At 40.2% G+C, this 14,587-nt stretch overlaps 1 protein-coding gene across 3 annotated transcripts in view; it reads right to left on the minus strand.

The window, feature by feature from the left end:
• Nucleotides 1–2,047: 2,047 nt before the first annotated feature.
• The window catches only part of Cd302 (CD302 molecule), a 31,714-nt gene continuing 19,174 nt past the window's right edge, over nucleotides 2,048–14,587 (minus strand). Inside the window, exons 3-7 of one of the 3 annotated variants that reach the window (XM_060390245.1) lie at nucleotides 11,129–11,245; nucleotides 9,743–9,913; nucleotides 7,909–7,935; nucleotides 7,444–7,478; nucleotides 2,449–2,545 (exon numbers count right to left, since the gene is read on the minus strand). In XM_060390245.1, the coding sequence (XP_060246228.1) occupies nucleotides 7,462–7,478; nucleotides 7,909–7,935; nucleotides 9,743–9,913; nucleotides 11,129–11,245 (332 nt within the window). In that variant the 3' untranslated portion in view covers nucleotides 2,449–2,545; nucleotides 7,444–7,461. Of the gene's footprint in view, nucleotides 2,546–7,443; nucleotides 7,479–7,908; nucleotides 7,936–9,742; nucleotides 9,914–11,128; nucleotides 11,246–14,587 lie in introns of all 3 variants that reach the window. The other 2 variants (XM_021639216.2, XM_060390244.1) reach the window with 2 other exon arrangements.

The following is a 14,587-nucleotide window of genomic DNA, read 5'->3' on the forward strand; positions in this document are numbered from 1 at the left end:
CCATCTGAGGATACGGGGTGGGCCTGGGAGGCCATGTCTCAGTAGATAGTAAGTGTGTGCTGTGAGAGCCTGGGGCCGGAGTTAGGTCCCTGTTGGCCCCTGTGTCTACAAAGCCCCAGTGCTGTGAAGAGCTGAAGTCGGGACAATGCTGGGTTTGTGTGAGAGCCCGCCAGCCTTATTCGTGCTGCTCTGTACACAGGCCTGTACACAGGTGTGTGCGCGGTGCACACCACGGAAAGCAGAAGCGGGGATGAGGAAGGACTCATGGGTTATTAGTTTTAAGTTAAACAAGTCAAGAGACTAAACAATAAAAATGTAACTTAAAATGTTCACTCTATATACATATATCTTCCTAAAATAAGCACAGTGTCAGGACTTGGGCTCGATCATGTTCTCGCCTGGCATGCGCTAGGCCGGCCTTGCATACTTCTCCCAATCCCATTGCCATTGACAAGGTGTAGCAGCTTCTTCATTCTGAGTGCACCCAATCAGGCTATCTTATTACTGTTAATGCTAAAAGTAAATAATGGTTGTGATGGTTCATCTGACAGTTTACCAATAATTAGTGGTTTAATGTGTAAAAAAAATGAAGGGCCAGGGAGACTGCTCAGTATAGCGTGATCCTCAGATTCTGTTGTTGTTGTTTAGACTGGTCTTTGTTGCGCATGGTGCTGTGGGGTCAGAGATACACAGATCCCAGAATTACCTTACCAGCCAGACACACCTGGTAAGGAATGGCATCCAAGGTTGTCCCCCTTGCCTTGCACACGTGTTTTGCCAGCATATATAACCATACACACATAAAATTAAGATTGAGCGTTTACTACCAGGTGCCTCTAGACAGTTGAAAATGAAGTCACACATTGATTAAATAACTTCAGACTGAACGTTTTAGAATGCCGTTAGGTAGCACTTGTCTAAATTAGTTCTACAGATGCACTACTTGGTGCTACTTCCTAATGAACTGTTCTGCGTGCTGCCCCACATGACAACAAACCGTGTGAGCTGAGCACTTCAAATGCGGCTGATACAATTGAGTGGATGAATTTTAAACGTGTTTAATTTTAACTTAGCCACATGAATCAGTCTTCTGGAGATAATAGCATTGATACCAGTTATTAAAAGAACGGGAAGAAAAGGAGCATTTACCATTAGCACTCTGAATCGCTATCAGTGAGGTAGACATCTTACCGAATGTTTACAGCTGGTGTCAGCTGGTAGACCATTGGCTGTTTCAGTGTCACGTCGCTCTCGGTAAGTTACCTATCCCCTTTTTGTGGTTAGAAGTGCTACTAAATGCCAGTTTGAAGATTCTCTCCGCTTCATGGACTGTCTGAAGTAAGTGGTGTCCCTAATTGTGATGCGAAGGTGTTCCTGGTTCACAGGGGCCACTGACAGCATGTAGCAGAAGAAGTAGTGCTGTTTCTGAGACTGAAAACTGCTAAAGGAAGTGAGAATTACTTAAGCTTCCCTTCATTTTTTGTTGTCAATGGATTGTTTACTCTTGTCTTTAAAAGTGTGATAAGTGTACCAAAACCCAAACATAATCCCTGGAGTTGTACTTGTGTCCCGTCTCCCCCTCCCCCTTTGGGGCATGCATGGTTTTCGTGCCATCAAAAGATACTAATTTTCTTACAGTGTGGCAGATGATCAGCCTTGTGTAGGAAAAGATAAAAGGGTAGTCTAGGAAACCGTTGGTCAAAGGACACACAGGTTAACCTAGCTGGCCACCATCTCACTAGTGCTGTAGTGCTTTCTTTGAAAGACTCTATAACAGAATTATTTGATTAGAATTAAATAATAGTCCCAAATCATCTACAAGAATGAAACTGTGAACAAGTGTGGAGTTTGGAGTATTAAAACTTAAAAAATACCTTCCTCTTAAAAGGAAACTACAAAGGAATTGATTTTCACCATAGCCAGTAAGAGCTGTTGAAATGTACAGGCTCCGTCCAGCTTGATCCTGGTGCTATTAGTAAGGAGTGGAGCTGTTAAAGGATAAAATGTAACTGATGGATAGAGGAATAAAGAAGACCAGGCAGTGAGCTGTGTTTTATCAGCTTTATTGTACTTGGAGCTTTTATGTACTCAATGAAAATCGTCAGTTAGATCTGTGGTTGTTCCTTTTCTAAAACCTAGGTGGTAGTGGTAGTTTTTGTTTTGTTTTGTTTTGTTTTTAATGAACCAAAATGTTAATGTTTTGTCACAGCCAGTATATGAAAATATTGTTATAAGAATAAGGAATCATAAATGCTTCCATTTTCTGTGGCAACTTTTATATGAAAATCTTGCATAGGAAATCATTGTCAGTGTATTTGATATGCTGGTCTGATATTACCAAAATCTTAGTCCAGCTGAAAAGCATATTCATCATCATCTGCAACTACCAAAGCACAGCCGTCATTGTAAGGTGATTGTGGTGAGGTTGAAAACGTGGTGAGGCCCGAGCAAGCATTTCTTTTATAGAGGAACCAAATGATTGCTCCCAAAACTGTCAGAGTTACTGTGCTAGCAATCACCAGAGTTGTTATTAAAATGTGGTTATCTGGAAAAGAAAAGAAAAAGACAGTCAGTATAGGATAGAAATATTGCATATTGCATTGTCATTTCATCATGTATTTGGTTTTTTTGTAGAATTTCCCAATTGGTGAGAAAAGTTACATGCTTTTCCTGGGTAGGCAGGAGGGTTCAGTGGGTAAGGGTTCTTGCTAAGACTGATAACCCAGGCCCACATGGGAGAGGCGAGAACTGACCGCTGCAAGTTGTCCTCTGACCTCCATGTGGATGCCATGGTGCACATCGTGTGTATACACCATAAAAATTAATAAAATAATTTTAAAAATTTGTGGGAAAAATAGCCATAGTTGAATTTTTCAAAGAAGACCTTTTATATCTATGCTCTTCTGATGCCATTTTCTGTGGTCTGTCTTACATCCTTTTCCCCTTCCTTACTGAAAACCAAGATTTTAGATTCATACCCACTCATCAGTGGGGCATTGATGGTATGTCTGGCTTTGATGTTTGTGATTTGTTTACAGAAATAGTATTAAGAGCTACAGTCCTTTGGATTTGTGGGTTTTTTGTTAAAAACTTTTTGTGGATTCCTGAAATTTGCAAGTGTGCAATCTTTTAGTTGTTGCCTACTCAAAACTCTGGATCTTTCTATAAAAATTCAGTTTAACAAATTAGTAATTGGGATGGTAGCTGTTTTACATGTTCTAATAAAGGATTCAAAATTATTCACAACTTTGCAGATAAATTTTTATTTACATACAGTATTTCACCTGGTGCTTCTTAAAATGTTACCTAAAATGGTTAGAGATGAGTGGGATAAATCTGGCCAAGTGTCTTGTGGGGATAACCAGTATAAAAACCAAGGACTGGGCTGGAGAGATGGCTAAGAGGTTGAGAGCACTGCTTGCTCTTGCAGAGGTCCTGAGTTCAATTCCCAGCAACCCCATGGTGGCTCACAACCATCTGTAAAGGGAACTGGTGCCCTCTTCTGCCTTTTAGATGTACATGCAGGCAGAACATTGTGTACATAAAAAAATAAATCTTTAAAAAAAGAAACACATAATTAAAGGACATCCTCAGTTACAGAGTTTGAGGTCAACTGTGTCTCAAAAAAGTGAAGACTTCCGAACTGTTCTATTTACACTTTGACTTGACCCCTGTGGACATGCTGAGGCTGTTGGTGCGCAATAACATGATTAGTAGGATACACTTTAGTGGTGACATGGTTACAGAGATTTGGAGAAACAGTAAATTTTAGGCTGAAAGAGCAGCATGGTAATTTGAAATTGTTTACAGATACATAATCACATTTTTAACCAAAATTAAAAGACCTTTTAGTTTAAGTATGAGCATTTATGATTGGTGGGGCACAGTGTGTTTGTTCTTTCATGTTCTGTAAGTTTCCTATGAGTGAGTTGCAATGCTTTTTATTAGCTGCTACTTCTAAAAGTGTCATTTTCGTACCAAAGTTGTAATGTGTCATTGAGGGCAAAACTACAATCTATCATTTAAAACTATTTAAAGCTATTGTCTACTGTACACAGTTCGTTCTGGACATGATTTAAGCAAGATTCCCAAGTCTGTTTAACAAGCAATAGCAAAAGCTCCAAACTTTTGCTGCTGTATGCACTAGAGTAGCCTTTCTCTTCCGTGTGAAATACTTCTTCATGGTCTAACTATCCTGGTTCGTCTGTAGTGGCCTGTAGTGATATATAGTGACGTGTCGCAGGTGCTCAACACACCGAGAGCACCCCTCCATCGCCCCCAGATCCCCTTCACAGCATTCTCTTTCACAGGCCTTCCATCTTTCGTTTGCACAGAGAACTCCCTGTTCACTGAAACTGCTACAGTTCTGTTCCCTTGTTTGAAGTGGCTGTTACTCCTAAATTAAAGCCTGTCAATGCATTAGGCAATTCTTTTCTTCAAATCTTTCTGCTTTGCTACCGCTTTATGATTGAGGTCTAACCTAGATACCAATTTGCACTTGCCTCGGAGTCTAAAAGCCAAATGTGCGGGCTATCCCACTGTCTGTTGCATGGTTTTTAGATCTGTGATAGACTTGTCTGCTCTTTTTCTTTACAACTTTCTAAACGTTCTTTTATTCTTTAGAAAATATACAGCAGCTGGGCAGGAGTGGTGCAAACCTTTAATCCCAGCATTTGGGAGGCAGAGGCAGGCAGATCTCTTAAGTTCAGGGCCAGGCTGGTCTACAGAATGAGTTCCAGGTCAGCTAGGGCTACGCAGAGAAACCCTGTCTTAGAAAACTTAAGTAAATAAACGTGTGTGTGTGTGTGTGTGTGTGTGTGTGTGTGTGTGTGTGTCTTGTAAGAAATCTGTGGAGGGAAATAGCTGGGTATATTGATCTTTTGAGGTAGGAAGAGCTACCTTTAGTGGCTTATACTTTCTAAATGAAGGATGTGGAAGAAAAAGCTTTTGCTCTGCCCTCTTACTGGCGTGTTCCTTCAGTGCAGTAGAGCCTACTTTGGTATTTCAGCGTATACTAAGGATCAGCTGAGACATCAGTTTTGTGGACTGAAGTGCTACTGGCTTCCTGGACTTTGTTGGTAGACAGCCATTATTAGACTAGCTGGACCTAACATAAGGTCGTAGAAGAAATAAGAGCTTTTATTCCAGTGCTTAACCCCTTAATATTCATTTCTCAGAATTAACTGTTAGTTGTCTTTGTTTCCAAATAACATAAACTACTTTTGTTTTTTAAGTTAGATCTAAGTAAATCAAGTTATCGCCAACCATCTATAGACAGGTTCTGTGGCTGAAACTCAGTAACTTTCACTCCTCTCCCTAGCTCTTGACATGAGAAAAAATACTTATGTAGTCATTCTAGATTTGTTTGTGAAGTTAACTGTTCACTAAGAAGGGCACATTTGCCTGTTTGTGATTGACTTGCATTAATTATTGTGTCCTCCAAAGTTGTGTATTTTCCAGCATGTGTCAGTGTATTTCCCTTTGGGGTTGAGTAACAGTTGGTATATTTTACTCCTCCATCTGTTGATACACACGTGAGTTACTTCCATGTTTTGACAATTACAAATATGACCACAATTGTGAATGCAGGCGTGTGGAGTCCCCGCTTCCCCTGGATATATATCCAGAAATAGCTGCCCGCTTTTACTCGGGCTGCACCATCTTTTCTTTTATGTTAATGCACAAACGCAATTTCTCCACATCCCTGATAACAAAGCCATTGTTTCCTCCTTTCTCCGTTAATAGCCAGATTACAGGTGTGAAGTGGTTCTTTTACAATGCTACCCTTTGTTTTCCTATAGAAAAATGAAAGCATAATTCACATTTTTGATAATTCACACAGCTGTATGATAGCAGACTAATAGAAACTAAGCACAAAGCAAGTTTTATATATAAAGAGCTCATATGTAAAATTATTTAAAAATTGTTAATCTGAAGAACAACCTAGTAGAATTATAGTTAAAAGACCTGACCAAACATTTCACAAAAGAAAATGTATAAGTAAATGACATCAGAAAAATAAAATTAGTTCATTATGTGCCTACAGGAATGTCTGAAAAGAACGGTGGACACTGCCATCGTGAGGGTAAGCACGCAGCGCCCATGCCTCACTGTTGGCAGTGTGACAGGTCTACCACTGAGAAGGTGCATCGTTTCTACCTCAACTGTTACAAGACATACATTTTTGGGATATAGTTGCTGTTAGTCAAGAAAAGAGAATGTTTATAGATGGCTCCGTTCATGTTCTTCCAAAGTAGAAGACCATTAGAAAGCAAGGGCAAACTAATAATAATAAAGAATAAAAAAATAAAAATAAAAAAGGCAAGGGCAAAGTGTCTATAAAATAACAGCTAAGCAATGAGGGGGAAATGGTGTGTGCAAACATTAACAAAGTTCCAGAGTGAAAAGCTGGACGAATACATGATGTAACTGAAGAGGCAAAAGCATTTGGATCAGTGTTAGTTCCTGCCAGCTTGATCTTCATGGCAAGTTCCAGGGCCTCACGGTCCCTATCTCCACAAGGAAGCAACAAACAACTTCACACAATTAGCTGGGTGTGGTGGTGCAAGCCTTTGATCCCAGCGTGCAGAGAGGGAGAGGCAGGTGGATCTCTGACTTTGAGGCCAGTCTACTCTGCAAAGAGAGTCCAGGACAGCCAAGGCTACATGGAAAAACCAAAGAAACCAACCAACCCTCTCCTCCAAAATGCATGTTGCCCCAATTATACCTAATAATATAAAAGTTAAAAATTACTAATTGATGAACAGTGGAAACTTTCACAACAGATACCCATTGCTACTGGGAACGCAAAACAGTGCAAGTCTGTGCCAAGACCAATATCTATCAAAGTTACAGGTTGTATTTTAAATTTTCTAGCCTCTAAATAAACATGTTTGTGTAAGGTGATCCATTTATTGAGACATTTTTTTATAATAGTAAATATTGGGAATGTCCAAGTGGAAGTTTCACACTGGTAAATATATACCTCCACGCTGGCAGGAAGTGCAGAGCAGTTTATATTTTATAGAGGTAGTGAGATGGTAAAAACCACTAAGCTATTAATGGAGAGGGCAAAGTAGGTCACATGTTTCAATTTGCTTGCATTACTCTCCCCTCCCCTGCACCCTTCTCCAGCTTCAAAGAGTTCAGGACCTGAGTAGAATGGTGCCCAATAAGGGTAAGCTACAGTAACACAGATCGGGGCCATGTTTGCCTTATGTAAGTTTGAATTCAAATCATGTCAGACTAGCTCCCTTTTAAAAATGCAGTTAAGCCAGGCAGTGGCGGAGCGCACCTTAAATCCCAGCACTCAGGGTAAAAGCAGGCGGATCTGACTTCTAGGACAGCCAAGGCTACACAGACCCTTTCTTGAAAACAAAAGAGGTTTGAGTCCTAAATGCACTTATGGTCCATCATAAGACATGCTTTATGAACCGTACTTACAAGTTTGAGATGAAGCCTTTACACAGTATGTAGTCCTACAGAAAAAGACATTGTTTAAAAGGAGTCCTTTTCATGCATGATGGACTTTAAATGTCAGGTCTTTTTAATATTTTATATGTATGGGTGTTTTGATGGCATGTATGTCTGTGTATTATACATGTTTGATGTCAAGGAGGCCAGAAGTCAGCATCCAGTCCCCTGGATCTGGAGTTATAGAAGGTTGTGAATTATGGGTACTGAATCCTGGATCCTGGAACCTGGGTCTTCTGGAAGAGCAGCCAGTGCCCTTAACCTGAAGGGAGCCATTTCTCCAGCCCCTAACGTGATGACCTACTCTAAGAGGCCTGCCTATATTCTGAAGAAAAAAAAAAAGTTCTTTGTTACATAATATTTTAAGTGAGTCTACAGTAGTATTAATATTCTAGAATTTAAATATGAAAAACTTAAGATCAGAATGTTACTTACCTGATAAGTATTTCTTGTCATATGGGACTAAAATGCAAAAGAAAATTAAAATTAAAAATGTAAGGATGCCTTAGAAGATTTACTTTATAAACAGTTGTTCTGAGGTTAACATCCCCATCTTCACTGCGTCATCAAGTCTATCTTAGCTATTTTGAATTTAGTTTCTGAAAATCAGTTATCTATGCCTGACAAAACGCACTGGCTTGGTCACTGGAAAAAGAATAAAGGCGCTTCATGAAAAGCGAGGTAATAAAATAGACATCAATAAAATTCTGGTGTAAAGTCTGTAGAAAACATGTAAAATTAAACAGGTGTGGATTTGGTTGGTGGTGGTTTTGTTGGTAATTTGAGAGTTCGTGCATTTGAGTGTTGTGCGCACATGCAAGTGCCACGCATCCCATGTCTAATGCGTGTGGAGGTGGGAAGAGGTCCCCAGCACCCCTGGAACTCGCTGGAATGTGCTGGGTACCAAATCCAGATGCTCTGCAAGAGCAACACGCGCTCTTAATCTCTGAGCCATGTCTCTAGTCCCTCTTTCAGGTATTTTTAAAAAATATTTATTTCTTCATTATGTATACATTCTTCTGCCTGCATCTACACCTGCACCAGATCTCATTGTAGAGTGTTGTGAGCCACCATGTGGTTGCTGGGAATTGAACTCAGGACCTTTAGAAGAACAGTCAGTGCTCCTAACCTCTGAGTCGTCTCTCCAGCCCCCTTTCAGGTATTTTTAAATTAAGTGTTTGTTATATGATGGTGCCCTCAAGTATAGTAAAAGAAAAGAGCCGATTTGCGTGCGTAGGAATGGGGGTGGTTGTGGGGTTGAGTGTTTGCCTAATACAGTGTAGAGGTCAGAGGGCAATGTTTTTAAGGTGTGTGTGTGTGTGTGTGTGTTGTCTGTATGCATGTCTCTGTACCATGTATGTATCTGGTGCCCTTGGGTGCTGGAAGAGAGCATCGGCTCCCTTAGGATTGGAATTACAGACAGTTGTGAGCTGCTATGGGTGCTTGGAATTAAACTAGGGTCCTTGGGAAAAGCAACCAATGATCTTAACCGCTGAGCCATCTCTTCAGGCCCAGTTCACAACACCCACATACATAAAGAGGATGAAATAAAACAAAACTGTTTAAAGCTGAGTTGCTATAAAACTTGTGGTTGGTGACCAGCTAAGTCATGTTTTAAATATCTAGTTTGTGTTTTGTGTTTGCTTACTGAGAAAATAGGTTGCTTAGAATTTTACAAATTATATTTAATGTTTAACAAATAACATGAAAATATTGTAGAACTTGTTAATTTTGTTAAGTGTGAGGACAGCCTGGTTTACATAGTGAGTTCCAGGATAGCCAGGTCTACACAGAGAAATCCTGTCTCAAAAACCAAAAATTAAAATATGAAAAATAAACTTTAAACAGAAAAATATATTTTAATACAGACTAAATCATGAAGTATGCTGCAATTTTAATATCATTTTGTTTACCTAAACAAAGATACTAGTTTTGTAGAGAATCTAATTCCTTAAAGTAATATTAGAATTTTAAGATTATGCATTATTTATTATTTACTACTTTTCAGTCGGATCACAGGCAAAGAAGATACGGAAATCCTTTTGGAAAACAAGAAATTTTGGGGCTCTTAGGAACTCCTGAGAGCAGGCACATAGAATTACATTCTGTCTGGCTCCGCTTTTGAAACGTAAGAGCCTGTAGCATATCATCAGGCTGTTTTCTGAAGTCAATCCCTCTGTTGCTGAGAGACAGTGTACCTAAGGAAAGTATTCCAGAGCTAACCCTGTGTCCCCACCCTCCCAGGCTAGAAGAAGGCAGCCATACTTACTCGCTACTTTGCAGAGTGCTCCCACCACGGAAGAAATTTCACAGTTTCCTTTTCTCCATTCACCTGTCTTGGTGTACAGAAAACCGCACGTGTCAACTAGGTCCTCAACATCTTCATCTGCCCACTTGTCGAATGTCATGTTTGAATTATCGAACCACTTGAAACTTGCATCTGTCAATTAAGGAACATTATAACAGTTCTCAAAGGTGTTAAGACCCAAAGGAAAATATTTCATTTAAAGGTAGAAACTTACTAACATATTTAATGGTCTAATATTTGGTTTTAGGATTAAAAGTTGTAGAAGGAACATTATATCATTTATATATAATCAAAAGGTATTGTTTTTAAAAGGATTCTGAGAAAGGTTTCACTTTTGCGAAGAAAAACATTTTTGTGAAATAAAAATAGTTCAACATTAATAGCAGTCATTTCTTGACATTTAAAAATGTGACTGATCTATGTCTTTGATTATATGCACACTTTGTATATTTATATATTATACTACACTATATGTTATACTTATAGAGACACTACAAAACACATTTGCTTTGTAGTTTTTTATAATAATGAAAATTATAACCGGGCCGTGGGGACGCACACCTTCGGTCCCAGCACGTGGAAGGCAGAGGAGATGGAACCCTTGAGTTTAAGGCTAGCCTTGTCTACAGAGAAAGTTCCAGGACGCAGGAAGTCTGCCTTGAAAAGCCTAAATAAATCAATAAAATTACACTCCTGTTCTGTAACCTGGAAGAGAGAATTTATCTGTACTCTGTTACCAGCAAACCTAATACTTTTTGTAATGCATGGCATCTTAATAAAATGCTAACCTATGACCCGTGTAAGAGGGTCACCTGTGATTCCCCTTTGTGAAGCACGTGGAGACTCGGGGAACACCATGGGTACTAGTCATAGGTGCACACTGAAAAGCGTAATACCTGAAGACACGCATTTCATCTAGAACAGAGGCTCTCAACCGGTGGGTCAGAGCCCCTTTGGGGGGTGAAGAACCCTTTCACGACCATCAGAAAACAATTTCCATTATGATTCATAACACAAAATTACAGTTATAAAGTAACAATAATAATAAATTTATGGCTTTGGGGGTCACCACACATGAAGAACTGTATTAAAGGGTTGAAGCGTTAGGAAGGTTGAGAACCGTTGATCTAAAGAATTAAAGAACCAAACATCTTAAAGTCTTATTAACATTTAAAAATATCATGTAGCCGTGCGTGCATGATGGTGCACGTCTTTAATCCCAGCACTCAGTGAGGCAGAGGCAGGTGGATCTGCAGAGCAAGTCTGGGATAGCCAAGGCTACACAGACAAACCCTGTCTTGAGCCCCCTAGCCCCCCATCATGTTTTACAGGGCAAATACCACTTACCATCAGTATCGTAAAACATGCCTAGCAGAAGATCATCTGGACCTTTCCATTGCTTTTGTAAAGTGTCCAATATGAAAGCATTTTCTTCCTCATTGTGAATACTTATCATGTCTGCTCCTAAATCATTTAAAAAGAAAAGCAAATTCAAGAATCAATTGAAATGAAGAATATCAAAATTGTGAATTATGTTTTACTTTTACATATTTTTAAATGGGCAGGAGTGGAGGTGGCTGGCTACAGAAGGGAAAAAGTCTGTGCTCCAAAAGTCAAAGCATACTGCCTCGGACCAGCCCCGTCAGGTGCCCCGTGTCCTCTGGAAAATCAGAGAATTCGGATATCAGGAAGGCACAGATAGACGAAATGACAGAGACCATACCATGTAATGTTGATTTGGATCCTCTGCAATTTACTGAAGTCAAGCTAGCACTTATATAGTGATTACATAAAGAAGCACCTGAAGCTGACATAATTCCGGGAGCCTTCAGACTTTTTACCAACAATACAAAGTTTACATTTTAACTGAAACAGTAACCTGGTAGAAGCAGTGTCTACAAAAAATCTTGGCCTAACAGCTCTTAAGCAGAGCAAACATAGGACTAGTGACTTGTTTGCCAATTTAGCGAGTAGAGGGCCAGGGGCTTGTTAAACTTGTGGTCTGTTTACATAGTTTATTGTTAGTTAATTAGGGGTTAATAATCCTCAGAACTAGGTCAGCTAAAGATTTACAACCCCCCCCCCCCCCCGCTAGAGTTAAGCATTGAGAGGAATTCCTCCTGTTTGTCTTGCTAAGGATTTACAATCTTTCCTTAGAGATAAGATGCTTGAGCTAGCCTGTCTGTAAAACTTATAGTATAATACAAAACTCTCTGACCTTCTATGTTTGCCTATCTTCTTTTTGCCTCTCATAAACATCTGTGTTAGGTAATGGTTTTGTAGTAGTTTTACTGCAGTGGGAATATTGAGAGCATTTATCCTAACAGATCCTGATTAAACATTTTCTTTAGAAAGCCCTAAAACTCTTGTCCTTTTACTACGTACAATGTTTGGTTTTTCCACAAGCAATTCCTGATGCTGAATCTGATTTATTACTTCTCCTAAAATTTTATTTTCCTTCTAGTCTTATTTGCTAAAGCTTTTAGTGATCTATTAGAAATGTTTCCTTGAATAGTTAATTGTACTGTTTCAAGAATCATAGAGAAACAGCAGAAAGGGAGCTCATCAATTCCAGTCTTGCATCTGAGAAAGCAGGATTATAAGAGCACGTCTTATTCCAATAGGGTGTTTTTGCTAGGGACTTCCAGGGAGCTAATCCCTGTAGGAAACGTGTCTCCTCGTCTGTTTGCATAATTTTATGCTTGCATAACACGTTTTTATGCTACACAGACGGTTTCTGGAGTTAGTGTAGCAGCATACCATGGACCAGCTTAGTTGGTTCAGCAGGTTGAGGTACCTACTGCCAGGCCCAGCTGGATGCAGTCCCCAGGACCCACATGATGGAAGGTGAGAACTGATTACTACAAGTTGTCCTTTGATCTGCATACACGTGGCTCATGCAGACCTGCACACATTATACATATATGAAATACACATATACATGCACAGAAAGCTTTTCTTAAAACACATTTGTGGTGGTTTGAATAAGAATGCCCTTCATAGGCTCCTGTGTTTAAATGCTTAGTGATCAGTGAGTGGCACTACTTGAGAAGGATTATGGGGTGTGGCCTTGGAGGAAGTCTGTCACTGGAGGTAGCCTAACCAGTCCCAGTGGCTCTGTCTTCCTGCTGCCTGAGGATTGGGATTAGAACATTCAGCTATCTTTTCAGCACCATGTCTGCCTGCGGGCCATCGTGCTCACAGCCATGACGATAATGGAGTAAACCTCTGAAGCTGTGAGCCAGCCCAAACTACAAGCTTTCTTTTATGAGTGTTGCCATGGTCATAGTGTCTCTTCGCAGTAAAAGAACAAAAAAAACAAACAAACAAAAAAAAAACAAAAAGAAAAACACCAACTAAATATTATCAAGGAAGAAAACCAGAACTAAGCAGACTATTGTTAAGATAGAAGCAAACACTTTAATGGAAATAGGTGGTGGCACAAAACTTTAATCCCTGCACCCAGGGAGGCAGAGGCAGGCAGACTGAGTTCGAGGCCAGCCTGCTCTACAAAGCGAGCCCAGGACTGCCAAGGCTATAGCGATAAACCCTGTTTCAGAAGGAAAAAAATAAAATAATGTTAAAAAGTCAATTTACCACAAAAAGAAATGTGTGAAGCCTCACTGGTTAAAAAAAAAAAAAAAACAAAGAAAGAAAGAAAATTTGGGACCTGAGAGGTGGCTCAGCAGGTCGAAGTGCTAGCTAGCCCCGCAAGCCTGACAACCCGAGTTCAATCCCTGTAAGCTGCTTAAAAAGCCAGATGTGGTAACATACATCTGTGGCCCCTGCATGCCGACGTAGACATGGAAGGTGTGCACAGGAGGACAGGAGGACAGGAGGACAGGAGGACAGGCTGGCAGCTGGTGGACCCGCCAGCCTGTGGTATGAAGAAGAGCAGCAGAGGCGAGAGAGACCCCGCCTCAGTGCAATGCAAGCAAGGACCAACTCCCAAAACGCATCCTCTGAATCCAGGCGTACACATGGCGTACACAAAAGTAACGATTTTTTAAAAGATGGAAATTAAACTTTCAGATTTTCAGACTAGCCAGTTTAGCTTTTTTTTTTTTTTTTGTAGAAAACTAGGAAATGATATATGGACAATCGTTCTTTGGGAAATTTTGATGAGACATAGCAGAAGACCTAAAGCACATATTCTGTGGGCAATCTTTAATAGCATATTCTGTGTTAATCACTGGCTGTCCAATCCAGATAGGCACAATCATTAATCACACATCATTTTCCCCGGGCGTAATTACTACAGCTCATTCACGACCCTGAAAGATGGGGACCACAGTTACCAAAATGTTAACGATTGTCTCAGGATGGCCCAATTTAGGTTTTGCTTGTTTTGATTTTTTTAAAAACTATTTTCATGTTTTTTTTAAAAAAACAATATTTAATAATTAACTGTGTAGTTATGAAAGGGCTTTAGAAAAATGAAGTCTGACTTTAAAGTCAGAAGGCAGCAGGGCTTCCTAAGTCCACCATTTTTACTTTCATGCTGTGTATGCACTATAGCTTTGGCGGGTAGACGGAGAATGCCCCTCCCAACGGGCTCATATATTTGAAGTCTTGGTCCACGGTTGGTGGAGCGGTATGAGAAGGATTGGGAGGCGTTGCTCCAGGTTGGCTTTGAGGTTTCAGAAGCCTTTGTCATTCCCTGGCAGCTCTGCCTACGGCTTGTGGATTAAGACTTAAGCTCTCACCCACTGCTCCAGTGATGCCTGCCTGCCTGCCTGCCTGCCACCACGCTCCCTCCCACAATGGCCTTAGACTCTAGCCCTCTGGAATCATGAGCCCCAGGTT

Source organism: Meriones unguiculatus, chromosome 8, assembly GCF_030254825.1.
Source record: "Meriones unguiculatus strain TT.TT164.6M chromosome 8, Bangor_MerUng_6.1, whole genome shotgun sequence".
Taxonomy (NCBI): domain Eukaryota; kingdom Metazoa; phylum Chordata; class Mammalia; order Rodentia; family Muridae; genus Meriones; species Meriones unguiculatus.